We start from the raw sequence: 14,638 nt of genomic DNA, 5'->3' as shown, positions 1-14,638 counted from the left end.
CCGCTGCGATTGGCTAGACGGGTCAGCTGGAAGAGCTCATTGGTAAAGAACGGTCAATCACAGCGGTTTTGCTTTGGCACAGGAAAGTAGCTGTACACTTGCTATTGTCAGCAATGCTACTGCACTGTTTACAGGCGCTGGTTTTAATACCAGTGGGCACTATGCACTTTAGCTCAACTCAACTTGTATTGTACGGGACGCTTACAGCTTGAGATGTAAGTTTCATCACATTTGTTTACCATTTTGAATCCTTCAAAGGGTTAGTTATAATAAGGTAGTTTGTCCATTGAAAACGGGATGAATGTTCAAATGATATAAGACTACTACTGTCTTGTAAGTTTGACTTTGATTTAAGTTTTAACTAAAACATGTTTTCCTCCTTAACAAAGCAATTCCTGGAATGTCACAGATGAGACCCAACATCATGGATGAAGATAATTCTCCTGCTCAGTTCACAGATGACAAAGCAGTGTGCATCGTATCCGTCAAACGCATGAAGAACAACTGGCAGAAGTGGTCTGATAATCACCAGGAACTCCAGAAGCATAACCCCTTCAGTCATGACACCAGGCCCGTGGCAGTGGTCCCTCATAGGGGTCACAATGACTATGGGAAGCCCCTGCAGGGCTCAATGACAGCACAACGTGGGGAAGATGCTCACACACATATCAGCAGAGAGGTTCAGGAGTTGTATGAGGTGATAAAAGACATTGGGGTACAGGCAAACAAAGATGGGGGTGGGAGCAATATCTCGGTAGAATTTGGCAAGCTGTTTGAGCATTACGTCACTATCTCAAACAAACTGGTGGGTATTCTTCTAAGAGCCCGGAAGCAGAAGCTGGTTGACTTTGAGGGGGAGATGCTGTGGCAAGGGAAGGATGATCATGTTGTGATTACGTTATTGTGATGAGCAGAAAAGGTCATGTTGCATGTTGCCATTGTTTGTTGTAGTTGCACAAAACTACTTTGTTTAAAATGGAAATGCTTTTATTTTCTTCATGAGACTGAAAATCATAGTGGAAGATAAGTGTGCAAAATGGTTAGATCTGTAGTTATCATGATTGCTATATCATTAAAACAAATGCAAGCATACCAACATAGGTGTTAAGCCAAATACTAATACTGTACAGTACATCATAAGATGGTTTATATATGATAGCAGTCAAAGCCAATTCTCATTTGCCAGCATTGTTCGCAATGCTTCATGCATGAAACACACAGTACTAGACTTTGGTTCCTATCTGTTCTGTAGATGCGTTACCTTTTTAAATGAAGTCAAAGTAACAAATACTTGGTGCTACAATTTACATTTTTATATTTTACTGTAAGTTTGTACATTAGGCATGCAATGTTTTACAACCCAATAACTGCTGAATAAAGCAGCAAGTATTTGTCTTGCTAGTTAGTGGACCCGAGTGGATTTTTCGGTTGTTAGAGGATTAGTGGAAGTTCAATCATTTAATCATGTATGCTTGAATAGTGATCGAAAATGCAGTTTGTTTTGTGACTGTGAGCGCCAATGTTAAATAACCAGTAAGAAGAGTGCATTTAAATATTTAATCCCAATATATTAATGCTTCTTAAAGTGCATACATTGATACAAAAGAGAGTATGATCCCCTGCCTTTACATTCTGTTAACATGCAGCGCTCATACTGTAAATAAGTAGGCTACACCACAACAAAGGTGTTGGAAAAATAAATCTTTTCTATGCCATACAATACTAAACTTCCACAAATGTTGGTCCATTGCTATGCTGTAAAAAAAATTGATTTGCCAACGTGAACACTAAATGTAGAATATTTCTTACAAATATTGAAAAATTTGTACATTTGAATCACTTTTTTTTTTTTTTTAAGATTCCACCACAGATGAGTCTAATCACCAATTTTTTAAAATTGTTCATGTTCCCTGCAAAACTGATCAGTTTACTTTTCAAAGGGCGTGTACTAATTTATGTTGTTAAGCACTAATACAACTACTCATCAGAATCACTCAAAATCGATCAGTTTACTTTTTAAAGGCCGTGTACTCATTTACAGTGTCGTGAAAAAGTATTTGCCCCCTTCTCAAATTCTTGTTTTTCTGCATTGTTTCCCCACTTTAATGTTTAAGATCATCAAACAAATGTAAGTATCAGACAAAGATAACCCATGTAAACATAAAATGCAATTTTTAAATGGTGATTTTATTAATGGAAAAAATTTATTCAAAGCTACCTGGCCCTCTGTGGAAAAAGTAAATGGTCCCTTTGTTAAATCATGAAATAACTGTGGCTTAAACACATTTTTAGGAAAGTTGAGCTCATTTTCAATGACCACATCCAATCCTGATTACCTCCAGACCTTCTCAATCAAGAAATCACTTAAAAAGAACCTGTCTAACAAAATGAAGTTGGCCAAAAGATCTAAAAAAAATTTTTTTTTAAAAACTGTAACAAAATGCCACAATCCAAAGAAATTCACAAACAGATGAGAAAAAGTAGGTGAATAGATGTTTTCCTCTTTTCTTTAATAAATAAAATAACCATCTAAAAACAGCATTTTATGTTTACCTGGGTTACCTTAGTCTGATACTTACATATGTTTGATGATCTTACACAAAGTGGGGAAACTGCAAAAAAAAGTAAGAATATGAGAAGGGGGCAAATACCTTTTCACAGCACTGTATATTGTTGAGCACTGTATAATACAACTACTCACCATATCACTAATTTACAGAGAAAAAAATAAATTAAACTTTACACATATAAAAGCTTTTGATTATTTACTGGTTGTAAGGGTTATTAGAAATACTGTCCTTAACCTGAAGTTACTTGCTCATAAATAGTTCATGCAGATGCTACTCGATGCTCCAACTCTTGTTTCCAATGTTACAAAATACCCAGCAGTTATGCCACATAGCTGAGGTAGTCATTGTTTTTGTTCGACACTTACTTTATGTCATGCTTAAGTCTGATGATCCACAGTTAAATATCACATTATTTAAAGCTTTTTACCATTAATATAACAGTACTTTCAAACAATGTCATGAGTCATTTCTATAACACAATATTGCCACTATTGATGCTACTAATGACGCAGATATGACCCCTGGTGTAAAATCCAGAGTTGGTTTCATTTCCGTTCCAACTAGTTTATGTTTGGGGGGGATGCAGATATAATGTCTAATCATTTTCCTCAATTTAAACACTGATTATTAGTAGGCACATGGAAACAAACTCTGTGATAGATCCCAAGTACATAATCAGCTGGTTTCTTCTTTAGAGTTGAGAAGCTCTATCAGTTGCTCCACCTGGAAAAGATGCAAATAAAGTAATGCATAGTTGCCACTTCTTTCTGCTTAACAGTAAAACTCCAGTAGCATATGAGAGTATATTAACATACAGTAGGTGTCCAGTCAGAGAGAAAATTGCTATTAATAATATGACAATGGTACTAGAGAATCATCACATTGTAGATACATATTTTATAATCCATCCAACCAACCATGCATTAACTACCTCTTATCAGGGTCAGGGTCAGGGTCAGGGTGCTTTGGGCAACAGTCGCAACTGACTGTGGATTAGCTGAACTGGTAACCAATTGCAAAGCACATGATGACAAACAACCATTCATGGAAGGACTATTGCATGGGCAATTTAGAGCATTCAATTAATCTAAAATGCATGTTATAGGAATGTCGGAGAAAGCTGGAGTAGCCAAAGAAGAACTTAACTAACCCCACCCCTATGTGTTGCTGGAATACTAATGTAATAATCTCACATGTCCAAATCTGATAAAGAACATAGCATAGTTGCGTAGAGGATAGTTTACCGTAATGAACCAGTAAGAATTCAGCCTGTAGAACAGGCGAGACATGAAGCCCATCTGGCTGGCAGGTGCCAGAACATGAAGGTGTAGATGTGTGACCGAACAGAATGGGGGCCAATGGAACCCAAACCTGTAGAGAATTGGATTTTAAAAAACAAGTTCCATTTTTGGTGTCATGCAGTGTTTAAGCCACACATAATTAAATTGTAAAAATAATAACAACAATAACGTCGCAGACCATTTCTAAAAAGCCCAATATTATGGAAAGCTGTATGAGCATTTATTCATTATCCTTGATCAAAATTACTGTCCATATACTAGTATGCTCTTTTTCCTCACTGGTAAGACAATTCTGCATAGTAGTAGAATGACTAGGATGAACTAGGAAATAAGTCATGTTTTTTACCGACTCCTCATCCCACTTTATGGCTACTACTATTCAATTACACCTTACTGGTAAACTACTGTGCACCAAACTAGTTACACTCTTTGTCCTTAGTAGGTAAACTAGTAGGACATCTACATTTGACTAGTTAGACAAAACTGCACACTTGCTGCCACCAGCATAGTAATAGCAGTACTAGTGAACGTCTAGTAGTAGTGAACATCTAGAGCTTCACTGGTAGCACTAGTAGCAAGCAGATGTTAACTTGTGCACGGTTTTGCCTCAATAGTAACATGGAGTTGAACTACCGGGTACTTGTATGACAAAGTTGGACAGATCGTACTACTAGAGAGCGTACTCGTACATTAACCTTAAGATCCATATCAAGGATAGCGAATAAACACTCAAATCGCTTGCCATAACACTAACCAACAAAAAGAAAGAAATAACACTAGTTATGCAGCAACTAGATAGGTAACCAGTGAGACCACAATACATTCAAAACTGCTTCAAGTTGAGTAATGGTGAGTTGTATTAATTTCCATCCATCCATTTTCCGTACCGCTTATCCTCACTAGGGTCGCGGGTATGCTGGTGCCTATCTCAGATGACTTTGGGCAAGAGGCCAGGCATACCCTGAACTGGTCGCCAGCCAATCGCAGCGCACAAAAAGACAAATAACCATTCGCGCACACATTTACACCTACGGATTATTTTGTCTTCAATTAACCTACCATGCATTGTTTTAGAATGTGAGAGGAAACTGGAGTACCTGGAGAAAACCCACACAGACACAGGGAGAACATGAAAACTCCACACAGGCGAGGCTAGATTTGAACCCGAGTCCTCAGAACCGTGTGGCAGATGTGCTAACCAGTTGCCAACCGTGCTGCCTCGTAATTTATTTTTTGTAATCTGGTTAGCACATCTGCCTCTCAGTTCTGAGGACCGGGTTTCAAATCCCGGCCCCGCCTGTGTGGAGTTTGCGTGTTCTCCCCGTGCCTGCATGGGTTTTCTCCAGGTACTCCGGTTTCCTCCCACACCCAACATATAGAGTAGGTTAATTTAAGACTCTAAATTGCCCGCAGGTGTGAATATGAGTGCAAATGGTTGTTTTTTTATATGTGCCGTGCGATTGGCTGGTGACCAGTACAGGGTGTACCCTGCCTCTTGCCCGAAGATAGCTGGGATAGGCTTCAGCACACCCGCGACCCTTGTGAGGATAAGCGGAACGGAAGATCAATGAATGAATGAATGTGTTTCCATAAACATTAGTTTTACGTTAAAAGCACTCTTAAAAAAAGATTGAAGACCATGGACTACATTTGACCGTGTAGAGTAAAAATTGAGTGCTTAAATGGAGCTCACCTGACATCATTGAGATCAGTCACATCATTTTTCTGCAGGATTTCCTTTCCCATCTCCACCATGCGTTTTACTGCGTTTGACAAGTTGACAACAAGCACAATTGTCCTCAATCACATGACTGACCATTAAAACTTATTTTTGAACAAACACATACCTTAAACTACCAAGCTGTTCAATTCAGTACAAACACAGTAGGCTGATAATGGTGGGTACAGTGGATATAAATCTACACTGTTCAGACACCAGGTTTTGTGACATTTTTGTGATTCTGTGTTCATCCATCACAGTCTGGTTTGGTGCTGCTACAAAAAAAGGACAAACTACAACTGCAATGGACAATAAAAACTGCTGAAAGAAGTGTCGGTACCTCCCTACCTATCCTTGAGGACTTGCACGCTGCCAGAACTAAAACAAGAGCAGGCAAAATTCTCTTGGACCCTCCACATCCTGGTCACCACCTCTTCCAGCTCCTTCCCTCAGGTAGGTGCTATCGAACAATGTTCAATAAACTAGCAGACATTCCAGCAGGTTGTTCTCTCTTGCCATTAACTTCTTAAACAGTTCAATTACAATTCCATTGTAACATGGTGCCATTATGAACATTTCCAAATACTGGTCAGTGTTCACCCAAAACCTTCGGGCTTCTACTAGAAAGCTGAAGAAGGAAAAAGGAACTACATCTTACAGCAAGACGATGACACAAAGCGCACATTCAAATCAAACAAAACGGCTTCACCAGAGGAAGATTAAAGTTTTGGAACGATCAAGGCAAAGTCCAGACCGGAATCCCACTGAACATATGTGGAGTAATCCCAAGTTTGCTGTGCACAGGAGATGCCCTCGCAATCTGATAGATTTGGAGCATTTTTGCAACAAAGAGTGGGAGAATTTGTGCCACACTGAGGGACTCAATGCACGCAATGACACAGCATTTTTGTGTAAGGTGGCATGTTAACCTCCGGGCAGTATGTAAACACATAGTGACAACATGAGAAATGTGTTAAAACTCAAAACCGAGTTGAGGCTGACAGCGCCCTACTGCAGTGTTTGCTTGTCTTTGCTCATAAAAACCTGAAGTACTTGCACCAAACTATACAATATACCTATTCCACTACCCCAGGCTGTCACACATTCGACAAAAAAAGGTCCTTTTTCAGTCAGATGGAATTCCAGTAGCTTGTAACACATTGACAGCGGAAACTGCTCTGCCACCAGACGTTTCCACCGGAAATGCTTAATGCGTTACCATGCATAAGGTCCACTGACTCCTATCCAAAAAGGACTGAGTGCAGAAATAAAAGCGAAAGGTGCTGCAACAAAGTTTTAGTGTGAGGGTGTGCATATTTATGAAACCAGCTTATGGCACGTTTTTATTTTGCTTTTCTATAATTTGAGTTGAGGCATTTTTACACCACAAAAATGTCACTTTACCTAAAGGCAGGTGTTCTTTGCGGAGTGATTTACAGTTTCCAACATGTTTAGTCGGGACAACTAGGTAATGGTGCGGCGCTCCAGGCTTGATGTCTCTGAAACATGAGATCTCCTCATCCTGTGGTAAATGCAGCAGCATGCAGACAGAGCCATAATAACTTCATTACAACTTGCATTCGAACCAGAAAGATACTTGTTACAGTGGGAACAATACGCTAACTGTATTTTAACAAGAGAGGGCTAGCATGTCCCTACTCGCGCATTAACCCCCCAAGTGAATGTAAGGACAGACTATGAGCCAGACATTGTTTGTAATAAATCGTAAAATGAAAAGGTAATGTGGATTACAGTTTACAATTGACGCAATTTAGTGTCGAGTGCGATAACGAGACTATTATCGACATGCTAGCTGTCAAGTATACCATTCAAATGTTCTCACACAGTGGAGAAGTTCCGTGTCCACTTCATGATTAACGATCCTGCAAAAAATACATTTTTTGTCATATCCTTCAGCTAAAACGTTAGCTTTAGAAATATCCTGGACAGATTGTGTCACGGTGACATTGGCTCCCTCCATTGTTGTGTCAGATAAGAAAACCAACACAGTCGATCCCAGAAGTCATCGAACTAAGAAAGGGAAGCACACAACACAGATAGTCGAATGGTATGGATTTAATCATACAATGTCACCGCCAGAGGGCGATAAGTACGAGCCTTTAAAATGGAACCGTGTACCAGTTACAGCCGAAGCAGAAAGAAACTAATGTCATAGGTTTTCAGGAAACGGAATATTATCGTCCTTTACTAGATGTCTGATGAGGCCACCAGTGCCACATCACTGCAGACAGTGCACCAATGTGTCTACTGTTATCTCGCTCTATCCTGCTCTCACTTGTGAACGGGACAACACTATACTTAAATTCCTTGACGCAAAGCAAGATTTCGCTCTTGCATTTCGCATTCTAGAGACAACATCTTCATGACACCATACTGGAAACTCTACACTCTGGCTTTGCCAATAAATTCTGTCCATAAAGTTAATGAACAGCCGGCACGACTGGTTAGCACATCTGCGTCACAGTTTCGGGGACCGTGGTTCAAATCCCGGCCCCACCTGTGTGGAGTTTGCATGTTCTCCCCGTGCCTGTGTGGTTTTACTCCTCCCACATCCCCAAAACACGCGTGGTCGGTTGACTGAAGACTCGAAATTTCCCGTAGGCATGACTGTGAGTGCGAATGGTTGTTTGTTTCTATGTGCCCTGCGATTGGCTGGCGACCGGTTCAGGGTGTACCCCGCCTCCCGCCCATAGGCTCCAGCAGCCCACAACCCTAGTGAGGATAAGTGGTAAAGAAAATGTATGGAAGTTAATGAACAGTCTTGGCAGAGTCCAACATCTACTGAGAACATGTCCAACATGGCAATGTGATCCAAGCTTCTATACTCCGGTTTGAAAAGGGTTGAATGGTTTGTAGTAGCAGGCTCTGGACCCCATACTCCTGGAGCTTCGCAAGGGGCATAGTTTAATACCTCAATGAAAAACACATTGCAATGTCACTTTCAAAATCAACCTGTGGAGTGGCGTTAAACAGCTTGAAACCTCTCTTTTTTGATGAAATGTTCATCATTTGTTCAAGTGGTGCTTATTGTGAAGTGAGTTGAATTGAGTTTACTGCCACCATAAAGCACTTGTATCTCAAGTTTGCACTTGCAAGTAAAAGCAATAATTCGGCCAAATGACATCTTGTATCTCGAAAAACTTGTAAGTCAAGTTACTCGTAGCTCCAGGTGCCACTGTATACAGTAGAGTAGGCCTATGTGGTAAAAGGCGCGTTGAACAGGGAGTAAAAAGTTGACAATGTTAAGGGACCCTGAGCATTTGGCAGGGGGGCAACACCTCCCCTTGTCGGTCAATTATTTCATACAGTCTGGTTTGCTGCTGCAACAAAAAACGACAAACTACGACTGCAACGGACAATCAAACCTTCTGAAAAAAGTGTCGGTACCTCCCTACCTGTTCTTGAGGACTTGCACGCTGCCAGAACTAAGACAAGAGCATGCAAAATTCTCTTGGAACTGCCACATCCATGGTCACCACCTCTTCCAGCTCCTTCTCTCAGGTAGGCGCGATCGAACAATGTAAACTAAAACTAGCAGACATTGCAACAGCTTCTTCCCTCTTGCCATAACTTCTTAAACAGTTAAATTACAATTCCATTGTAACATGGTGCCAATTTTGTCTTGAGACTGTTGTCAAATCTCTGTAGGGCCAGTTATACCTTATTCGTGCATTCACTGTTGGAGTCTTGTCACTCAGCACTATTTGCATATCTGTTGTTGACCAATACTGGCCACTCATGTGCTTGAGAAGTATCTGCAACATTTGCACAATTGACACGGTTCCAGATTATCGCAACACTAGTCACTTTAAACTGCTTCAATTTCTTGAAGTCTTTCTGCCATTTGGACAATGGTCACTGTACCAGACTATTGCTCTATTAGTTCTTTCAAACTGATCTAAATTGGACTCAGTTTCATTTGCACAATTATCCAAAAATAAATAAATAAATAAATGTATCGACATTACCAAATTACAGGTAACCTTTCATTGCTCAGTGACTCTCTGTACTGTGTTTTTATGTTGCAAAAGTATTTTCTGTCAAATGGCTGTCTGTTGTTGTACTAGAGCGGCTCCAACTACCCGAAACACATTCCTTGTGTGTTATTCATCTCCGATCGTCCACCACCCGCATGGTAATGTGATTTGTGTCATTAGGGGAAAAAAACTCTTAAACTGATTGAAACCAGTGTATTATGGGGCTTGTTTTATTAATGGTGCAGGTGTTATGTGGCAGTGCCAGTTCAGTTAGATATATACAAAAGTTGTGGTCCAAATAAATATGCTATTTTATTCAGTGTCAGCAGTAAAGACAGAGCTTTGATAGTAATTCTAAACAAAAACACTGGCAGTACCAGCACCACCAGGGAATATTCCTTAATTGTTCAAATGCAAAAAGACAGTAAGTAAGAAATTAAATGTTTTGTCAACATTTTACCCACAGAAAGGTCACAGTAAAAACAACAAATGCAGAAATTATCGACAGTGCGATACATTTCCAATTCAAATGGCACACAGCACATATAATATACTGTCTTTGTGAAATTGAGAACTTTTATTATTTAATCTGACTTTATAGGCCGTCACCAGCAAGTGTAGTTCTTAAATGCAGATTGGTACTGATACTCGAATGACACTCAGTGTGTAAAACAAACCACTTTGAGGCACATCATTACAGTGGTTGTACCATGTATCATTTTCCCTTGAAAGGGTTAATCCATTTTTAAAACAGTAAGCTCATGTCCACATATTGTAAACACAGTTTGAACAAGTTACACGCTAATATGCCTGTTAAACATACAGTGCAGTATTCATCATTTCTTTTCATCCTCAAGGTGCTTTGTTTTCAAGAAGTTTCTTACCCAACAGGTTTCGGAACTATGACTTGCAACGCTCTCCAAAAAAACAGGACAAGGAAGGCTTAAAGCTTAGTGTAGGCTTCTGATGGCAGGCAGTAGTTTAAGGCAACAGCGGCCAGAATCACAAGATTTTATGCAACCCCTTTTCTTTTAGTAGCAATAACCTCAGACCGGAAACACCAGCCTGAGAGGCAGTATAACAGCCCTGCTCATTCGGTGCCACCCACAGACATTTAGCTACTGCTGGCTACATAGAGCTGTGGTGGTGGAAGCACCCACACATTTTTCTAATTTGTTTCCCTTTTTTCCCCCCAGATGTTCTTGTTCAGTTCCGTACTGTCCAGACCTCGAGGTCTTGTATGATGAAGTCCTTCTGTGTGGAGAGTGGAGCATTGTGGAATGTGGGACATGAAAAACTGGAACCTCGGTATAGATCAGCATCTATCCATAGGCCAAATTCTCCCCTATAAAAGCAAATAGAAATTATCTGGTTAGACTTGACATTTAACTCATATTTTGACACCTCCCAGATAGCCATCAAAGATAATTGTTATTCACTCATGTTTCTTCAATTGTGATGCTATCATATGCACCTATTACTTTGAAGAACTTTTCACCTACTGTATGTTATAGGAAATGCCAACCTACCCTCCACCTCCAAGATGAAGAGACTCCAGGTTGCCGCTCACAAAGTAGGAATTCTCTCCAGTCCACTTATAAGCCTGGATGAATGGTAAATTGAAAGACATGGGACATTTGCACTCGTGCCATTCACCGCTTAGTCTGGTAAAATTAAAAATGGAGTTTGTACCTGGAAATCAGGGTTGAAGGTAAACAAAAAAGTTTCTCCTGTGCCATAGCAGTATTTGCTTACTCTAAACGGATCGGACGAAAAGGCTCCAAAAACCTGAAGATCATCAGACAGACAGCAGGTTGTGGAGTTTTTACAGTAGCTGCTGTGTATTTAAATTATCTGAAGAGCACAGCCCTGGTACAAACCTTTTTCTGCATATCTTTGACGACCAGCAGCACAGGACTGTCCAAACCTGCCATATTTCTGTAGAGTGTCTTGAGGCTGCTTCCATGGACAGCAGTGCTGTAGACCAGTTGCCACCGATAGCCTTGTGTCCTTTCTGGCATGTGAGATGCCAGCTGTGAGAAAATAGGGCATCGATCAAATCGGCAATGCTTATAATTAAAACACATCAGAAAAATACTCTTAATGGTCCCAATAACTACCTTATGCTTCAGTTTGTGGTCTGTGAAAGGTAACACTTACACTTATCAGGTGTCTGTCATCCAGGAGGTCGCTATAGTCACTTAGGACAGGAAGAATAGCCTTAACTTTCCCCCGGTACTCAGGTTCCTCTGTTTCAGAGTCGGAGCTGCACAGACTCAAACGGCGTTTTGGTTCTTTTCCTGTGAGAATCTGGAACAGAGTAAAAGGCAGAAAGTCATTTAAAGTAGTTGTTAAAATATATTGTCGTAGCTTGTATGAGTTTTGTATTGTCTTCAGTCCCCCTTGTATGCCACTCACATTATAGCTAAAAACTTAATATCTAAGATGTAACATATCATTCCAAAATGACGTATACATGATAAAAACCAATAGTAAGACATTTGTAAAATATGCCCCTTCCTCTTTTATTGAAGAACAGGGTTTAACCCAAAACATGATAAAATCCAGTACCTGTACATAGGGCTCCATATGGTCACTGGCAAAGTAAAACACCTTGACATTGTCTGGCAATGAGTTCATAGCTCCTGATTTCTTTGTCAAATGCTGGAAACGCCAAACGCCTGCACCCACCATGTGCTGCTCTCTCAATAAATTTATCTTTCAGAGTGGTACATCATTGGTGAAATGAAAGGACGAGGGCTCATATCATTGGTTACTGCAGCCACACTACACAGTTGCTTTTTCCTGTAAACCAGGAAGGGGGGGGGGGGGGGGGGGGGGGTTGTCGTTTGTCTATGATGGGAAGTAGTCAAGAGCAAGGATGTCCATATTAAGAGAGAGTGGGAGTTGCAACTGCTCAGATTAATGCCAAGCCAACAATGCCTAAAGGCACTATAACTGGTACACACTAAGCAAATACAGTGTGAGTGCTTATTCTCCTGACCTCATTGTAACAAAACAAACATTAAGTAACATATAAACGTGTTTGCACAAACCCTTACCCCCCAATTTGTTGCTACGGGATTGCTTAGCTGTTTACTTGAAGCCCCCTTGTTCTTCTTTCCTACATGGCACCAATTCTGAAAGTGGGGTTTGCTGTTCTTCTTGTTGCTGTTTGTGCACATATCTGGTGACCATTGTACAAAGAAGGTGAAGAGGTGGTCAACCCTATAGAGGTAAAAGGACAATGGGCCTGATTACCACACTGGAAACACAGAATATTCCTAATAATAATAAATAAATAAATAAGTAGTAGCCATTATGGTATACACTTTCCAGCCATAACATGAAGTACAGTGATAATAGGCATTTCTAATACTCTAGTATATTACTCCTGTCATGTAGCTAAATAAGGTAATCAAAATATCTCACACCTCTGCAAACTACAAACATGAACATAATCCATCATTTATTAATTTATGAATCAATACATATCTAAACATATCACATTATTCTCTTGATAAAGACAGAATTTTGGAGGCAGCTATTGCATTGGCTCTCATTAGCGTTTGCAGGTGTACCTAATGTTGTGGCCACTAGCGTGCGAAGTTTGTTCACAAAGCAATATACATTTCATCTTAAATGGCGGAGACATTTTTTTTTCTTATAAACAACCACTTTGATACGGCATTAATTATAAGTGACATAACCTATTACATGTGTGAATTAAAACAATTAAACTACAGTGACTACCGTTCAAATGTGAAAGCAATGATGACAGTGTGCTCTCAACCTATTGAATGAAAACTGGTAGAAAAAAATTTAAAACTGACTGTAACATCTGTTGAGACATGCATATTGCAGAAAAATCTGGCACGCCTTAAATGCCTTAAGAATGAATCATACCCATTTGAGGAAACAATTGCAACGTTTTATGGCAATTATACTTTGCGCATTGAAAAAAGAGAGCTCTTTGGTTGTGCGCATATGCATGCAATCGTCATTCCGTAGAAGCAATGTGCTCTGCAACGACCTTGCACTGGCAAAAATAACTCCCACTTGCATGTGCTTCTGATCCACAGATGCTCCCAACAAGTATTCAGAGTCCATCAAAAATGTCTCCACTGTCCTCAAATATGCTCTTCACTTACTCTCCAACGCTGTACGCAACTCCCATGGTTGACTGGAAAAGTAGAGATGACGGTGATGTGGAAAGAGGAGAAGGCAAAAGATGGTGATTGGAGGCTCAATGCTGGAGCAGCATGTCCACACTGTGCTTGTGTGGGAGCTCCCATTTTATAGCATTGGACCATTGCTGAGTTAAGCCCCTTTTACCATAAACCCTCCCTTTCCCCCTGAAAGCTGTACTTGGCCCACTTGAGTTTTTGTACAAGTATTTCACAATGGGGGCTCGAAACATATGTTAGTGATTAACTCGACATGCGCTGTCCGTAAAATGGAGTTCAGTCAGTTAATGTGTCAAGGTTGTGGCTCAGGGACTGAGTGACATTGCAAAGCGAGAGTGTAGTGGGTAAAGACGAACAATCCCTGAATACTTTTAACATCATATTTACATTGAAAGATCTGTTTTACTTCATGCATGTACTTACCAGAATCGACACATCCATGTACTAAGAGGGCAACACATTTTAGAGTAAGGAGGCTGGAAACCAACCCCTCAAGTAGTCAAATTTGGGAACGGCTTGCTCATGGGAACCGCAGCAAAAGGGAACTGGCACCACTCCAGCAAGCAATCACAATTTCTGAATTTTTAGTCGATCTTGTAGTCCTCTGGATCTTACACATTTTTTGTTCCTAGTGGGATTTTATACTAGCCTCTTTCCACTCTCCAAGTCAAGACTTAGATAAGTGTTACAGCCAAGTCCTTACATCATGAGGTAATTCCGCTCTGTTAGACAGAACAACAGTCAATTTTTCTTTCTCTTCTTTGGTTTCTTCTCTCAGACTCATGTATGTTAGAAAATACTTTCAGTGCATTCAATAATTTGGGAGGTTTCACAGTAAGCAGACTCGTTTTAAGTGACAATA

At 40.2% G+C, this 14,638-nt stretch overlaps 3 protein-coding genes across 4 annotated transcripts; 1 reads left to right on the top strand and 2 right to left on the bottom strand.

Annotated features, from left to right (window-relative positions):
- Window positions 1-85: 85 nt before the first annotated feature.
- On the top strand, window positions 86-1,367 carry si:dkey-29b11.3 (actin-binding Rho-activating protein-like). The gene is made up of 2 exons (XM_061675553.1): window positions 86-215; window positions 390-1,367. The coding sequence occupies exon 2, from the start codon at window positions 401-403 to the stop codon at window positions 905-907; it is 507 nt and encodes a 168-aa protein (XP_061531537.1). The 5' UTR covers window positions 86-215; window positions 390-400; the 3' UTR covers window positions 908-1,367.
- Window positions 1,368-1,468: 101 nt separating this feature from the next.
- On the bottom strand, window positions 1,469-7,606 carry hint3 (histidine triad nucleotide binding protein 3). The gene is made up of 5 exons (XM_061675552.1): window positions 7,435-7,606; window positions 6,996-7,113; window positions 5,565-5,634; window positions 3,815-3,941; window positions 1,469-3,293 (listed from the first exon to the last, which is right to left on the bottom strand). The coding sequence occupies exons 1-5, from the start codon at window positions 7,570-7,572 to the stop codon at window positions 3,246-3,248; spliced, it is 501 nt and encodes a 166-aa protein (XP_061531536.1). The 5' UTR covers window positions 7,573-7,606; the 3' UTR covers window positions 1,469-3,245.
- A 2,270-nt stretch (window positions 7,607-9,876) lies between these two features.
- Window positions 9,877-13,855, bottom strand: LOC133401219 (nuclear receptor coactivator 7). Of its 2 annotated transcripts, XM_061673924.1 has the most exons (7): window positions 13,741-13,855; window positions 12,652-12,817; window positions 11,750-11,899; window positions 11,470-11,622; window positions 11,282-11,377; window positions 11,119-11,192; window positions 9,877-10,934 (listed from the first exon to the last, which is right to left on the bottom strand). In XM_061673924.1, the coding sequence occupies exons 1-7, from the start codon at window positions 13,764-13,766 to the stop codon at window positions 10,796-10,798; spliced, it is 804 nt and encodes a 267-aa protein (XP_061529908.1). In that variant the 5' UTR covers window positions 13,767-13,855; the 3' UTR covers window positions 9,877-10,795. The 2 variants fall into 2 exon arrangements, with proteins under 2 accessions (XP_061529908.1, XP_061529909.1); XM_061673925.1 differs by lacking the exons at window positions 12,652-12,817; window positions 13,741-13,855 and adding an exon at window positions 12,161-12,388.
- Window positions 13,856-14,638: the final 783 nt, after the last annotated feature.

The sequence above is a fragment of the Phycodurus eques genome, chromosome 4 (genome assembly GCF_024500275.1).
Source record: "Phycodurus eques isolate BA_2022a chromosome 4, UOR_Pequ_1.1, whole genome shotgun sequence".
Classification (NCBI taxonomy): Eukaryota; Metazoa; Chordata; class Actinopteri; order Syngnathiformes; family Syngnathidae; genus Phycodurus; species Phycodurus eques.
The sequence above is the reverse complement of the archived record's forward strand: the minus strand, read 5'-3'. Positions and strand labels throughout refer to the sequence as shown.

Coding starts and splice junctions, on each gene's coding strand:
- si:dkey-29b11.3 (XM_061675553.1), top strand. CDS start 401: ATGTCACAGATGAGACCCAACATCATGGATGAAGATAATTCTCCTGCT.
- hint3 (XM_061675552.1), bottom strand. CDS start 7,572: ATGGAGGGAGCCAATGTCACCGTGACACAATCTGTCCAGGATATTTCT. Junction 7,114..7,434: donor ACACGGAACTTCTCCACTGT/GTGAGAACATTT, acceptor CATTTACCACAG/GATGAGGAGATCTCATGTTT. Junction 3,942..5,564: donor ACTGATCTCAATGATGTCAG/GTGAGCTCCATT, acceptor AATTCTCTACAG/GTTTGGGTTCCATTGGCCCC.
- LOC133401219 (XM_061673924.1), bottom strand. CDS start 13,766: ATGGGAGTTGCGTACAGCGTTGGAGA. Junction 11,378..11,469: donor TCAAAGATATGCAGAAAAAG/GTTTGTACCAGG, acceptor GATGATCTTCAG/GTTTTTGGAGCCTTTTCGTC. Junction 10,935..11,118: donor CTTCATCTTGGAGGTGGAGG/GTAGGTTGGCAT, acceptor TTGCTTTTATAG/GGGAGAATTTGGCCTATGGA.